The following is a 15,209-nucleotide window of genomic DNA, read 5'->3' on the forward strand; positions in this document are numbered from 1 at the left end:
CTCGCTACGTTTGACGGCGTGGCTATTGAGACCGCCGTCTTAACGCGACGGGGTTTCTCCGCGGACGTAATCCGCACCATGATCCGTGCTCGTAAGCCTGTATCCTCTAGGATCTACTATCGGGTTTGGAGGTCCTATCTGGGGTTCTGTGAGTCCCGGAGCATCCCTCCTCTCCGATTCTTCCTTCCCACACTCCTGTCCTTCCTCCAGTCGGGTCTGGACCTGGGGCTGAGCCTCAGTTCTCTGAAGGGACAGATTTCGGCGCTGTCTATTCTTCTCCAGCGTCCCCTGGCCCCTCTAGGGCCCATTAAGACCTTCTTACAAGGGGTGGCTCACTCTGTTCCGCCGTACCGCCCTCCAGTTCCTTCCTGGGACCTGAATGTGGTGCTCTCGGCGCTCCAATCCGCCCCCTTCGAGCCTTTACGGGAAGTCTCCCTTCGTCTTCTGTCCTGCAAGGTCATCTTTCTTGTGGCCATCACGTCTCTCCGACGGGTGTCGGAGTTAGCGGCTCTTTCTTGCTCCGACCCTTTCCTGGTCTTCCACCAGGATAAGGTTGTGCTTCGGCCTGTCCCGACCTTCCTGCCAAAGGTGGTTTCCGCCTTTCACATCAATGAGGACATCGTCCTTCTGTCGCTCTGTCCCTCTCCTTCCCACCCCAGAGAACGGGAACTGCACCGTCTGGATGTGGTCAGGGCGTTGAGGTTTTACTTGGAGGTCACCGGATCCTTTCGGCGCACGGACTCCCTGTTTTTGGTTCCGGAGGGTTCGCGCAAGGGTTTGGCGGTCTCCAAGGTGGCTATTGCCCGTTTCATTAAGGCTGAGGCTTATCGAGCCAAGGGCAGAGCTCCGCCTTTCGGCATCACTGCTCATTCCACCAGAGCAGTCGGTGCTTCCTGGGCGCAGAGGCATCGGGCCTCGGCTGAACAGTTGTGCAAGGCAGCCACTTGGTCCTCTCTGCACACTTTCACAAAGTTCTATAGAGTGCATACGCATGCATCAGCGGATGCTGCTTTGGGCCGCCTGGTTTTGCAGGCAGCGGTTTCCTGATGCTCTGGTGGTGTTCCGCCTTGGGTTTGTGGTCCCTCCCTTCTTGGACTGCTCTTGAACGTCCCAAGGTCTGTGTCCCCCAAGGAAAATGGGCGAGAAAAGGAGATTTTTGTATAACTTACCAGTTAAATCTCTTTCTCGCTCTTCCTTGGGGGACACAGCACCCACCCTTCTGTGTTTGGTTACAGGGTTATGGTTTGGCGCCCCGTTGGGTTGCTGGTTGGTTGTTCCTGTTATTGGTTGTTTTCCTTTCACTACTTGGACACGCAACTGGTAGCCTCTATCTCCAGGCTGAGGGTATAGCTGATGGAGGAGGGGCTTAACAGTTTTACTTAGTGTCACGCCTCCTAGGGAGCTGAGCTATACCAAGGTCTGTGTCCCCCAAGGAAGAGCGAGAAAGAGATTTAACTGGTAAGTTATACAAAAATCTCCTTTTTAAGCCTCTGCTTATAAAAGACCTTCCATCCTGTTTGATAATGCAGTTGCCCACCTCTGAACCATTTCTATATCAGGGATGCTCAACCTGCCGCCCTCGAGCTATTGTAAAACTACAACTCCCATCATGCTCTACTGTAGGCTGATAGCTGTAGGTTGTCCGGGCATGCTGGGAGTTGTAGTTTTGCAACAGCTGGAGGGACGCAGGCTGGACATCCCTGTTCTATATCCTTTGTAGTATATAGAGTCCAAAACTGAATCCCATATTCAAGATGTGGCTTTACGAGGGCAATATTACATTGGGATCAAAGATTATTTCTTCCTAAAATTGTATTTGCTTTTGCAGCTGCTGCCTGACATTGAGTACTTCTGCTTACCTTACTAGTAGCTAGAATACCCAAGTCCTTTTCCTGTTCCCAGTTTTATTCCATTTAATATGTATGCAGCCATGCGATTACTATGGTCCATGTGCATTACTATATACTTATCAACATTAAAATTCATCTGCCATGTTCTTGCCTATGCCACCAGTTTTTCTAGGTCTTTCGGTAATATCTTACAATCAAGCTTGTTTTAAGTATCCTACACAGTTTTATGTCATCACTAGAGATGAGCGAACTTCTGTTTTAAGTTCGGCGTCTAAAGTTCGGGGGCGGGTTAGCGGAGAATCCCGATCTGGAACCGGATATGGATTCCGACTTCCGTTGTGGTCCGTGGTAGCGGAATCAATAATGGCCGATTATTGATTCCGCTACCACGGACCACAACGGAAGTCGGAATCCATATCCGGTTCCAGATCGGGATTCTCCGCTAACCCGCCCCCGAACTTTAGACGCCGAACTTAAAACAGAAGTTCGCTCATCTCTAGTCATCACCAAAAACTGATACTCTCACACTCCTACAAGATCAGTGATAGAGTTTAAAGTGCACTGGACCTAACACAGATCCTTGTGGTACCCCATTGCTGATTTCAGCCCATTTTGAGTATGTACCATTTACTATCCCTCTTTGTTTTCTGTCCCATAACCAATTCTTTACCTATATCCCCCAGTCCCTGCTTTTGTAGCTTCAGCACAAGGCTCTTGTGTGTCATTGTATCAAATGCTTTTGCAAAATCTGGATATCGCATCTGCCACATGACCAGCATCCACATTTACACTTACCTCCTGATGGAAACCCTGCATGTGGGTTAGGCACAGCCTGTTTTGTATGAATCCATGCTTGTTATCAGTTATACATTTTTCACTGTTGTATACTTCTGCAGCTCATCTCTTAAAGGGAATTTGTCATCAGAAAATGGTCTATTGTTTAAATAACGTTTTTATGTTTAACACATTTTTTAAGAATTTTTTTATGCTATTTTTTTTTTTTATTTCCCTATCGATATTTAAGAAAAAAACATATAATCCTGCCTAACTGGTGGCACTTCTTGATCTGTACAGATCACGTTACAACGGTTACCTGCTTATCTGTCATTCTAATCCTGCCTGTAATGATATCACCTCTGAGTATAGATGAGACAGGATCCACCATTCATGATAGGCAATTGTCAAATGTTATCTATCCTTTCCTTGTACAATCACCTCTGCACAGGTCACAGAGTATGTCTAGAAGTCTCTCTCATAGAAGTCAAGGAGGTCCCTTCCTGACCATTGTGTCAATTTCCCAAGGGGCAGTTTTCTTAATTCTTTCTAAATGCTGTTAAGAACAGCTCAGGCAAGATGGCCGCCTCCATAATAATGTTTAATAAATCTGTATGGGGATGAACGATAGCAGTAGCCTCCTAGAGTGAAGGTGATCTCCACATGTAAATACAGTGCTTCACCTCCACTAATGAGCAGCATGTAGATGCAGAATTAGAATGCCTTCAAATATTGTACATACCACAGATGTAGTGCTGGGCGATTTAGCCCAAAAATAAAATCTCGATTTCTAAACACTGTATAACCCTCCACATTTGGGACTCATCCAGCCAAGGTTCTGTTATGCACACTACATAATAATTCCTCATTGTCCCTTCCTATATCTCACTACCTACTCTTTCTACCCCATATTGTTTTGTTTTTACAGATATGAGAGGTTTTATGACTGCCCATGGACAGCCTGATCAGCCAAGGTCGGCACGGTATATATTAAAGGACTATGTCAATGTGCGTCAACAGGGTTTGGTATTTCTTTATACATATATAGTTAGAATTTATCGGAATCGAAGCAGAATATCTAAATGAAATGCTTTGTATATTTTAGGGTAAACTGCTGTATTGTCATCCTCCACCTGGTATAGATCCTTCAGACTTCCAGCCTCGAAATTCCCTGCATAGCGAAACAAATGTGTTAGATGGCATGGCAGAGGCAAAGGGTCATGGCCGCAGGAAAGTCAAACATATCGAGAATGTGGTGGACAAAACCTTTTTTCATCAGGTATAGTTTTCGAATCCCTATTTTCCGAATTTTTATACTGATGACTAGGGATGAGCGAATCGGCTTTGGATGAAACATTTCAGGTGGCTTTGCATAAAACTTTGTTTCAATACTGGACAGTATTAGAATGTATTGGCTCAGATGAGCCAAAGTTATTACTTTGCAAAGTCTTGTGGGACTTTGCGTAATAACTTCATAAATTCATACTGTAAAAAAAAAAAAACATTTCCTGAACTCGGGTTTGGTTCCAAGTGGTACCTTAGAACCGAATCCGACTTCGGGAAATGTTTTTTTTACAGTAGAAATCAATTTATGAAGTTATTACGCAAAGGCCCGCAAGACTTTGCAAAGTAATAACTCTGGCTCATTGGAGCCAATACATTCTAATACTGTATGGAGCTGAGACCCACGCAAATCAGTTGTTTGAGAAGGCAGCAGCCTTCTCACAGCTTTTCCTAGGCCACTGACGGCACGTTAATGTGTCACGTGGTCTAGGAACAGCTGAACCCCATTGAAGTGAATGAGGCTGAGCTTGATACCAAGCATAGCAGCTATACAATGTACTGCGCTATTCTTGGTAAGCAGAGAGAAGGCTGCAGCACTTACAGAAGCGCCAGTGCCTTCTCAAGCTGCTGATCGGTGGGGGTCCCGGGAGTTGGACCCCCACCAATCAGATACTGATGACCTATCCTGTGGATAGGTCATCAGTATAAAAATCTCAAAAACCCCTTAAAATTTGGGAAATTGCAACAGAGAATTAGACAATGCTACAAAATGTAGAAATGTAGATGGCTGCCTTCCTCCAGAAATAGGACCACACCTGTCTACAAGTTGTGTGAGGTATTACAGCTCAACACCATTCACTTCAATGGAGCTGAGCTGCAGTATCGAGCACATCCCATGGACAGGTTTGTATCTGTTTTTTTTAAATAAAGCAGCCATGTTTTTCTTAAACTGGACAACCCTTCAATGATTTTCCAGGGAAATTATTTTATAAAAAAAAAAAAAAAGTGTGGAATAGGTTACAAATGGTAAAGAATCATTACTCTCCTTACCAATCCCCTGATGCTGATCCTGGACTCTCTGCTGTCGACTTTATTTTCCTAACCTCGACACACATGAAATGTCTGGCCCGCCAGTTCCAGGCTGAGGTGGGTCACTTGGGCAAGTCAAGTCCAGGGGGGACTAGAGCGCACAACTGCTTCACATAGTTTCAATGCAGCTTCTTAGGGGACTTCTAATAAATAAATAAAAGTCTAGAAAAAACGTGTTCAATAGAAATGCTGCAAAGCAAACTTAATTTATTTACATCCTGAAATCAGCCAAATCTGCTTAAGTGATCAGAGAAAATTGAAATTGCATGGTTGCACTTCAATATTATAAAAATAAATAAAAAGGAAAGCACCTTCTGACGATGCCTGTTGAGGTGAAATCTGCATTGAGGTGCTAGCCCTTGGGGCTGTATTCTCTATACCAGCCATGTCTCAGGATATGTACAATTGGTATGTAACACTCGTGTGTGGGAGGAAAACACCCCACCGAGCATAGAAGGGAAAGGGAATACCGGAATAAGGCCTGGAAACTAAGGAAGAAAGATGGACACCTCCTAGAGAAAACCCTAACTCTAGTCTTGGCAGACTACCAGTATGAACAGGCCCCAAAGGTAGGCAAGTTCATACACCGGATACCTAGAATCCCATCTTACCCTATAGGACCCTGGAACTAATATCAGGACTGAGTCTACCTGTTCCTCCAAAGGGAAGGACTAACAGGAGTCTCCCTCAGGCCTAATGACAAACAGGGAAAGGCAACACACACATATACAGTATAGAAACAAAATACAAAAGGGAAAGTAAACACTTATCATCAATTAAGCTTTGGTAGCACCAGGAACTCAGCCGAGAACCAAACACAAGCTAACCACAAGGCCAACAGAAGCTATAAACCGCACAGCATAGTGGGAGAAACAACAATAAATAGAAAAGGTAAAATGACCACAATAGCCACACCTGGGGAAAGAAGGTGTGGCAAGCACCAGAAACAACAGACGTCATTTGATCCAAAAGGAAAACATGTCAGATCAAACCACGTGTTGCCAGTCTCGCAGATCTCCTGCCACCTGTCGCGGGAACGTCCGTACGTTCGTAACATAGTAGCTTGATGTCTTTTCTTTAAGATTTCGAGACATCTGCTTTTACAACGTCTTTAACACCCTTATGTGACATTTGCATGAATGGGTTTGTTACCCTTTAGTTAGCCTCACCAGATTTGTTGTACGGCTACTTTCACACTAGCGTTCGGGGCTCCGCTTGTGAGTTCTGTTTGAAGGCTCTCACAGCGGCCCGAACGCATCCGTACTGCCCTAATGCATTCTGAGTGGATGCGGATCCGCTCAGAATACATCAGCCTGGCGCTGTTTGTCCTCCGCTCAGCAGGTGGACACCCAAAAGCTGCTTGCAGCGTTCGGATGTCCGCCTGGCCGTGCGGAGGCAAACGGATCCGTCCAGACTTACAATGTAAGTCAATGGGGACGGATCCGTTTGAAGTTGACACAATATGGCTCAATTTTCAAACTGATCCGTCCCCCATTGACTTTACATTGAAAGTCTGGGCGGATCCGTCTGAGCAACTTTCACACTTTTTTTTTTAGAATTTTTTCTAACCTATAATGCAGACTGATCGGTTCTGAACTGATCCCATCGTCTTCATTATAGGAGCGGATCCGTCTGTGGAGACACCAGACGGATCCGCTCTGAACGCAAGTGTGAAAGTAGCCTAACTGGTATAATATGGTGTGGAGATGTGACAGGAAATAGGTATTGACCTGCATATTTTTATTAGCATTGTTCTATACAGACCCCAGCTATTCCTTCTAGCTGATCTTTCTCAATTGTTTTTTATAAAAAATATGGAGTCCTTTTTTTTTTTTTTTTTTTTTTTTTTTTTTTTTTGTACATAGCGGAGATGCTCTTGTAGCAGCCTGTGGATTTTCTCTTTTCTGTCAATTGGGGAGCTGATGGACTCCTTATCTCTGCTCTCTAACCATATAAACACTCATATAGCTCAGTTATCTTACTGATAAGAATGTGGCTTAAATATGTTTTTATGAACTCTCCGTAGTTTAGAGATGAGGGTTATTAGACCAGCACAAAGTGAAAGTACCAGTCACACAGTTAGGCCTCTTGCACACGACCGTATGCCTTCCGAGACATACGGTCCGTGAGTAGGCCATATATCCCGGAGCGGCATACATTGTGCGCACAGGAGCGCACAGTATCATAGGTTACTATGATTCTGTGCGCATTGGGCCGCCCGCGGGGCTATTGTCCCGTTCTCATAATATCATATGAGTGTGGGACAATAGTTCCTCGGGCAGCCCGATGAGCACAGCATCATTATAATCTATGATGCTGTGTACTCCCGTGCACACGATGTATGCCTCCGAAGGTGTACATGGCCTTTAAGGGCAACTATGCAATTTCAATAAACTTGGTCATTTACTATGATGACCTTTGTTGTGAGTTTCCTCATTGTTTACAATGGTATAGACTGTTGTTTCCTATGGACAACTGTTGTTCTATGATGTAGGTTGGTGAGGTTTTTTGTAAGTGATACACGTACTTAGAAGACGATATTACCTCATTTTAATTTTAGCTAACTTCTTTTCTTTTCTTTTTTCTTCTAGGAAAACGTCAGAGCTCTGACCAAAGGCGTGCAGTCTGTAATGGGCTACAAGCCTGGCAGCGGTCCTGTACCATTAACTACAACCAGCGCAGAGACACTTTCAGGAAAGCCCTGGAAAAAGCATGGAAACCGAAATAAGAAAGAGAAAGTGCGCAGACTTAACAAGCACTTGGATGCATGAATATGAAATCAAGGACTGCTGAAACCTAGAACAGCGCTGTATATTTTAAAAATATGAACACAATCTGATTTTTTATATTCCAAATTCTATTCCCCAATTGCAGATGTGCAATCCTGTCATGTCAGTAACTGCTGTGTGCAATAAACTCGACCACCATTCCAGGGGCCAAATTATTTACTACTGTAATATTTCTTTATTTTTAAAGTTGGCACAAAGACCATGGTCAGTGGCTTGTACACATTTGTAAGATCTGTCAGCCATTTAGCAAAACTACTCACAAACAGAACATTAGACAGCACAGTGAGCCCCATGTCTGATAGTGTTCTAATATCAGCTGGTTTCATCAGTTGTCATCCTTATGGAAGGAGAAGGACACCAGAATTTTCATAGGTAGCTGCTACACTTCCTTGACATGATTCGCCTGCACTCATATGACTCCAGGTAGTTCAGTTCTGGTAGGACTTTGTACAATAGAGCAGATTCTGTTTGGGCAAAAATACAGAAGAAATTAAGTCTTGAAATGCACCTGTGTACATAGGAACCAGGTGTAGTTCACCAGTTTAAGACTGGGTCCTTTAGAACTCAGAACCCCCCCCCCCCACCCCCGAATTTTTTTTTTTTTGTAAACGCGTCATTGAAAGCCATAATTTTTTTTTCCGCTCTGTTATGTAAATAATTTTTGTGACTTTTTTTTTTCTGTGCTTTTTTTATGTATTGTTTATTTTAGTATTTTTAAAAATGTTTAAAAATGAACTTTTTTTTTTTAAGTTTTTGTTTAATAGCAAAACATGCAACTAATATATAATTTTTTTTTATGGTGTACCCTTCGCATAACGGTCATTTTGATATATAGGATGTTTGGGTCATGGTCACTGGGTCCAGATCTAGAAAATGCAATGTGGCATGTGATTGCGTTTTTTGTCTTTTTTTTATGTTACGCTTTTTGCTCCCCATAAGAAGACCTTTGGGGACATTTTAACATTCAATTTTTTTATTTGCATTTATTGCTGAATACAGACCCCAGAGAGGTTCTACAACCACACCACAGAACTGATCCGGGTCTGTTAAGACGCAGCAGCTTGCACAGACTCCTGAACTTCAGCGATCACATGATCGCTAGGACTGGAGCAATAAGTGGCATTGCAGCTTCCCACTTTATATACACAGCACTGGTTGAGCGATGGGGAAGACTGTCCCTGCCTTCTCTGCTGTTCCCACAGCCATCCATGGCGGCAATTCTGAGAAAAACACTGTTTAATCAATATGCAAATTATGTCTTAAAGGGTTTGTCCAGCCTAGGAGCTGACAACTCCTATGTTCTTAATGTGTACTTCATTAAAAAAAACAAAAAAAAAACACACCTGTACGTGCTCCAGCCATGCCCACGCCATTGCCCTTTTCCCAGCCACTTCCTGTCCCCACAAGACCAGGAAGTGGCATGGTCCCATGACCACTGCTTCATCTCTGTTTGAATGTGTCAATGCTGGGGACCGGAAGTGGCCTGGAATGGGGCACAGCAGGACTGTGGACAGGTAACTAGAGTTGAGCGAACACCTGGATGTTCGGGTTCGAGAAGTTCGGCCGAACTTCCCGGAAATGTTCGTGTTCGGCACTAAAACGGCTGTAAAACAGCCCAGGAAAGGGCTAGAGGGCTGCAAAAGGCAGCAACATGTAGGTAAATCCCCTGCAAACAAATGTGGATAGGGAAATGAATTAAAATAAAAATTAAATAAATAAAAATTAACCAAAATCAATTGGAGAGAGGTCCCATAGCAGAGAATCTGGCTTCCCGTCACCCACCACTGGAACAGTCCATTCTCAGATATTTAGGCCCCGGCACCCAGGCAGAGGAGAGAGGTCCCGTAACAGAGAATCTGGCTTCATGTCAGCAGAGAATCAGTCTTCATATCATAGCAGAGAATCAGGCTTCACGTCACCCACCACTGCAACAGTCCATTTTCATAAATTTAGGCCCAGCACCCAGGCAGAGGAGAGAGGTCCCGTAACAGAGGATCTGGCTTCATGTCAGCAGAGAATCAGTCTGCATGTCATAGCAGAGAATCAGGCTTCACGTCAGCCACCACTGCAACAGTCCATTGGCATATATTTAGGCCCAGCACCCAGGCAGAGGAGAGAGGTCCCGTAACAGACAATCTGGCTTCATGTCAGCAGAGAATCAGGCTTCACGTCAGCCACCAGTGCAACAGTCCATTGTCATAAATTTAGGCCCAGCACCCAGGCAGAGGAGAGAGGTCCCGTAACAGACAATCTGGCTTCATGTCAGCAGAGAATTAGTCTTCATGTCATAGCAGAGAATCAGGCTTCACGTCACCCACCACTGCAACAGTCCATTGTCATAAATTTGGGCCCAGCACCCAGGCAGAGGAGAGAGGTCCCGTAACAGAGGATCTGGCTTCATGTCAGCAGAGAATCAGTCTGCATGTCATAGCAGAGAATCAGGCTTCACGTCACCCAACATTGGAACAGTCCATTGGCATATACAGGTCCTTCTCAAAAAATTAGCATATTGTGATAAAGTTCATTATTTTCTGTAATGTACTGATAAACATTCGACTTTCATATATTTTAGATTCATTACACACCAACTGAAGTAGTTCAAGCCTTTTATTGTTTTAATATTGATGATTTTGGCATACAGCTCATGAAAACCCAAAATTCCTATCTCAAAAAATTAGCATATCATGAAAAGGTTCTCTAAACGAGCTATTAACCTAATCATCTGAATCAACTAATTAACTCTAAACACCTTCAAAAGATTCCTGAGGCTTTTAAAAACTCCCAGCCTGGTTCATTACTCAAAACCGCAATCATGGGTAAGACTGCCAACCTGACTGCTGTCCAGAAGGCCATCATTGACACCCTCAAGCAAGAGGGTAAGACACAGAAAGAAATTTCTGAACGAATAGGCTGTTCCCAGAGTGCTGTATCAAGGCACCTCAGTGGGAAGTCTGTGGGAAGGAAAAAGTGTGGCAGAAAATGCTGCACAACGAGAAGAGGTGACCGGACCCTGAGGAAGATTGTGGAGAAGGACCGATTCCAGACCTTGGGGGACCTGCGGAAGCAGTGGACTGAGTCTGGAGTAGAAACATCCAGAGCCACCGTGTACAGGCGTGTGCAGGAAATGGGCTACAGGTGCCGCATTCCCCAGGTCAAGCCACTTTTGAACCAGAAACAGCGGCAGAAGCGCCTGACCTGGGCTACAGAGAAGCAGCACTGGACTGTTGCATGTCATTCGGAAATCAAGGTGCCAGAGTCTGGAGGAAGACTGGGGAGAGGGAAATGCCAAAATGCCTGAAGTCCAGTGTCAAGTACCCACAGTCAGTGATGGTCTGGGGTGCCATGTCAGCTGCTGGTGTTGGTCCACTGTGTTTTATCAAGGGCAGGGTCAATGCAGCTAGCTATCAGGAGATTTTGGAGCACTTCATGCTTCCATCTGCTGAGAAGCTTTATGGAGATGAAGATTTCATTTTTCAGCACGACCTGGCACCTGCTCACAGTGCCAAAACCACTGGTAAATGGTTTACTGACCATGGTATTACTGTGCTCAATTGGCCTGCCAACTCTCCTGATCTGAACCCCATAGAGAATCTGTGGGATATTGGGAAGAGAAAGTTGAGAGACGCAAGACCCAACACTCTGGATGAGCTTAAGGCCGCTATCGAAGCATCCTGGGCCTCCATAACACCTCAGCAGTGCCACAGGCTGATTGCCTCCATGCCACGCCGCATTGAAGCAGCCATTTCTGCAAAAGGATTCCTGACCAAGTATTGAGTGCATAACTGAACATAATTATTTGAAGGTTGACTTTTTTTGTATTAAAAACACTTTTATTTTTTTGGTCGGATGAAATATGCTAATTTTTTTAGATAGGAAATGTGGGTTTTCATGAGCTGTATGCCAAAATCATCAATATTAAAACAATAAAAGGCTTGAACTAATTCAGTTGGTGTGTAATGAATCTAAAATATATGAAAGTCTAATGTTTATCAGTACATTACAGAAAATAATGAACTTTATCACAATATGCTAATTTTTCGAGAAGGACCTGTATTTAGGCCCAGGCACCCAGACAGAGGAGAGGTTCATTCAACTTTGGGTAGCCTCGCAATATAATGGTAAAATGAAAATAAAAATAGGATTGAATGAGGAAGTGCCCTGGAGTCCAATAATATATGGTTAAGGGGAGGTAGTTAATGTCTAATCTGGACAAGGGACGGACCGATCCTGTGGGATCCATGCCTGGTTCATTTTTATGAACGTCAGCTTGTCCACATTGGCTGTAGACAGGCAGCTGCGTTTGTCTGTAATGACGCCCCCTGCCGTGCTGAATACACGTTCAGACAAAACGCTGGCCGCCGGGCAGGCCAGCACCTCCAAGGCATAAAAGGCTAGCTCTGGCCACGTGGACAATTTAGAGACCCAGAAGTTGAATGGGGCCGAACCATCAGTCAGTACGTGGAGGGGTGTGCACATGTACTGTTCCACCATGTTAGTGAAATGTTGCCTCCTGCTAACACGTTGCGTATCAGGTGGTGGTGCAGTTAGCTGTGGCGTGTTGACAAAAGTTTTCCACATCTCTGCCATGCTAACCCTGCCCTCAGAGGAGCTGGCCGTGACACAGCTGCCTTGGCGACCTCTTGCTCCTCCTCTGCCTTGGCCTTGGGCTTCCACTTGTTCCCCTGTGACATTTGGGAATGCTCTCAGTAGCGCTTCTACCAACGTGCGCTTGTACTCGCGCATCTTCCTATCACGCTCCAGTGCAGGAAGTAAGGTGGGCACATTGTCTTTGTAGCGTGGATCCAGCAGGGTGGCAACCCAGTAGTCCGCACAGGTTAAAATGTGGGCAACTCTGCTGTCGTTGCGCAGGCACTGCAGCATGTAGTCGCTCATGTGTGCCAGGCTGCCCAGGGGTAAGGACAAGCTGTCCTCTGTGGGAGGCGTATCGTCATTGTCCTGCCTTTCCCCCCAGCCACGCACCAGTGATGGACCCGAGCTGCGTTGGGTGCCACCCTGCTGTGACCATGCTTCATCCTCATCCTCCTCCACCTCATCCTCGTCCTCCAGTAGTGGGCCCTGGCTGGCCACATTTGTACCTGGCCTCTGCTGTTGCCAAAAACCTCCCTCTGAGTCACTTCGAAGAGACTGGCCTGAAAGTGCTAAAAATGACCCCTCTTCTCCTCCTCCTCCTGGGCCACCTCCTCTTCCATCATCGCCCTAAGTGTTTTCTCAAGGAGACATAGAAGTGGTATTGTAACGCTGATAACGGCGTCATCGCCACTAGCCATGTTGGTGGAGTACTCGAAACAGCGCAACAGGGCACACAGGTCTCGCATGGAGGCCCAGTCATTGGTGGTGAAGTGGTGCTGTTCTGTAGTGCGACTGACCCGTGCGTGCTGCAGCTGAAACTCCACTATGGCCTGCTGCTGCTCGCACAGTCTGTCCAGCATGTGCAAGGTGGAGTTCCACCTGGTGGGCACGTCGCATATGAGGCGGTGAGCGGGAAGGCCGAAGTTACGCTGTAGCGCAGACAGGCGAGCAGCAGCAGGATTTGAACGCCGGAAGCGCGAACAGACGGCCCGCACTTTATGCAGCAGCTCTGACATGTCAGGGTAGTTGTGAATGAACTTCTGCACCACCAAATTCAGCACATGCGCCAAGCAAGGGATGTGCGTCAAATTGGCTAGTCCCAGAGCTGCAACGAGATTTCGCCCATTATCACACACCACCAGGCCGGGCTTGAGGCTCACCGGCAGCAACCACTCGTCGGTCTGTTGTTCTATACCCCGCCACAACTCCTGTGCGGTGTGGGGCCTGTCCCCCAAACATATGAGTTTCAGAATGGCCTGCTGACGTTTACCCCGGGCTGTGCTGAAGTTGGTGGTGAAGGTGTGTGGCTGACTGGATGAGCAGGTGGAAGAAGAGGAGGAGGAAGCCGAGAAGGAGGAGGTGGCAACAGGAGGCAAAGAATGTTGCCCTGCGATCCTTGGCGGCGGAAGGACGTGCGTCAAACAGCTCTCCGCCTGGGGCCCAGCTGCCACTACATTTACCCAGTGTGCAGTTAGGGAGATATAGTGTCCCTGGCCGTGCTTACTGGTCCACGTATCTGTGGTTAGGTGGACCTTGCTACAGATGGCGTTGCGCAGTGCACACTTGATTTTATCGGATACTTGGTTGTGCAGGGAAGGCACGGCTCTCTTGGAGAAGTAGTGGCGGCTGGGAACAACATACTGTGGGACAGCAAGCGACATGAGCTGTTTGAAGCTGTCTGTGTCCACCAGCCTAAATGACAGCATTTCATAGGCCAGTAGTTTAGAAATGCTGGCATTCAGGGCCAGGGATCGAGGGTGGCTAGGTGGGAATTTACGCTTTCTCTCAAATGTTTGTGAGATGGAGAGCTGAACGCTGCCGTGTGACATGGTTGAGACGCTTGGTGACGGAGGTGGTGGTGGTGTTGGTGGTACATCCCCTGTTTGCTGGGCGGCAGGTGCCAACGTTCCTCCAGAGGCGGAGGAAGAGGCCGAGGCGGCAGCAGCAGAAGAGGCTGAGGCGGCAGCAGCAGAAGAGGTAGCAGGGGGAGCCTGAGTGACTTCCTTGGTTTTAAGGTGTTTACTCCACTGCAGTTCATGCTTTGCATGCAGGTGCCTGGTCATGCAGGTTGTGCTCAGGTTCAGAACGTTAATGCCTCGCTTCAGGCTCTGATGGCACAGCGTGCAAACCACTCGGGTCTTGTCGTCAGCACATTGTTTGAAGAAGTGCTATGCCAGGGAACTCCTTGAAGCTGCCTTTGGGGGTGCTCGGTCCCAGATGGCGGCGGTCAGTAGCAGGCGGAGTCTCTTGGCGGCGGGTGTTCTGCTTTTGCCCACTGCTCCCTCTTTTGCTACGCTGTTGGCTCGGTCTCACCACTGCCTCTTCCTCCGAACTGTGAAAGTCAGTGGCACGACCTTCATTCCATGTGGGGTCTAGGACCTCATCGTCCCCTGCATCGTCTTCCACCCAGTCTTGATCCCTGACCTCCTGTTCAGTCTGCACACTGCAGAAAGACGCAGCAGTTGGCACCTGTGTTTCGTCATCATCAGAGACATGCTGAGGTGGTATTCCCATGTCCTCATCATCAGGAAACATAAGTGGTTGTGCGTCAGTGCATTCTATGTCTTTCACCGCTGGGGAAGGGCTAGGTGGATGCCCTTGGGAAACCCTGCCAGCGGAGTCTTCAAACAGCATAAGAGACTGCTGCATAACTTGAGGCTCAGACAGTTTCCCTGGTATGCATGGGGGTGATGTGACAGACTGATGGGGTTGGTTTTCAGGCGCCATCTGTGCGCTTTCTGCAGAAGACTGGGTGGGAGATAATGTGAACGTGCTGGATCCACTGTCGGCCACCCAATTGACTAATGCCTGTACCTGCTCAGGCCTTACCATC

At 46.6% G+C, this 15,209-nt stretch overlaps 1 protein-coding gene across 1 annotated transcript in view; it reads left to right on the forward strand.

Annotated features, from left to right (window-relative positions):
• The window catches only part of LSG1 (large 60S subunit nuclear export GTPase 1), a 34,770-nt gene extending 26,829 nt beyond the window's left edge, over positions 1-7,941 (forward strand). The window contains exons 12-14 of the mRNA XM_044290298.1: positions 3,553-3,632; positions 3,730-3,903; positions 7,589-7,941. Of these exons, the coding sequence (XP_044146233.1) occupies positions 3,553-3,632; positions 3,730-3,903; positions 7,589-7,768 (434 nt within the window). The 3' untranslated portion in view covers positions 7,769-7,941. The remainder of the gene's footprint in view (positions 1-3,552; positions 3,633-3,729; positions 3,904-7,588) is intronic.
• Positions 7,942-15,209: the final 7,268 nt, after the last annotated feature.

This window comes from Bufo gargarizans, chromosome 4 (assembly GCF_014858855.1).
Source record: "Bufo gargarizans isolate SCDJY-AF-19 chromosome 4, ASM1485885v1, whole genome shotgun sequence".
NCBI lineage: Eukaryota > Metazoa > Chordata > Amphibia > Anura > Bufonidae > Bufo > Bufo gargarizans.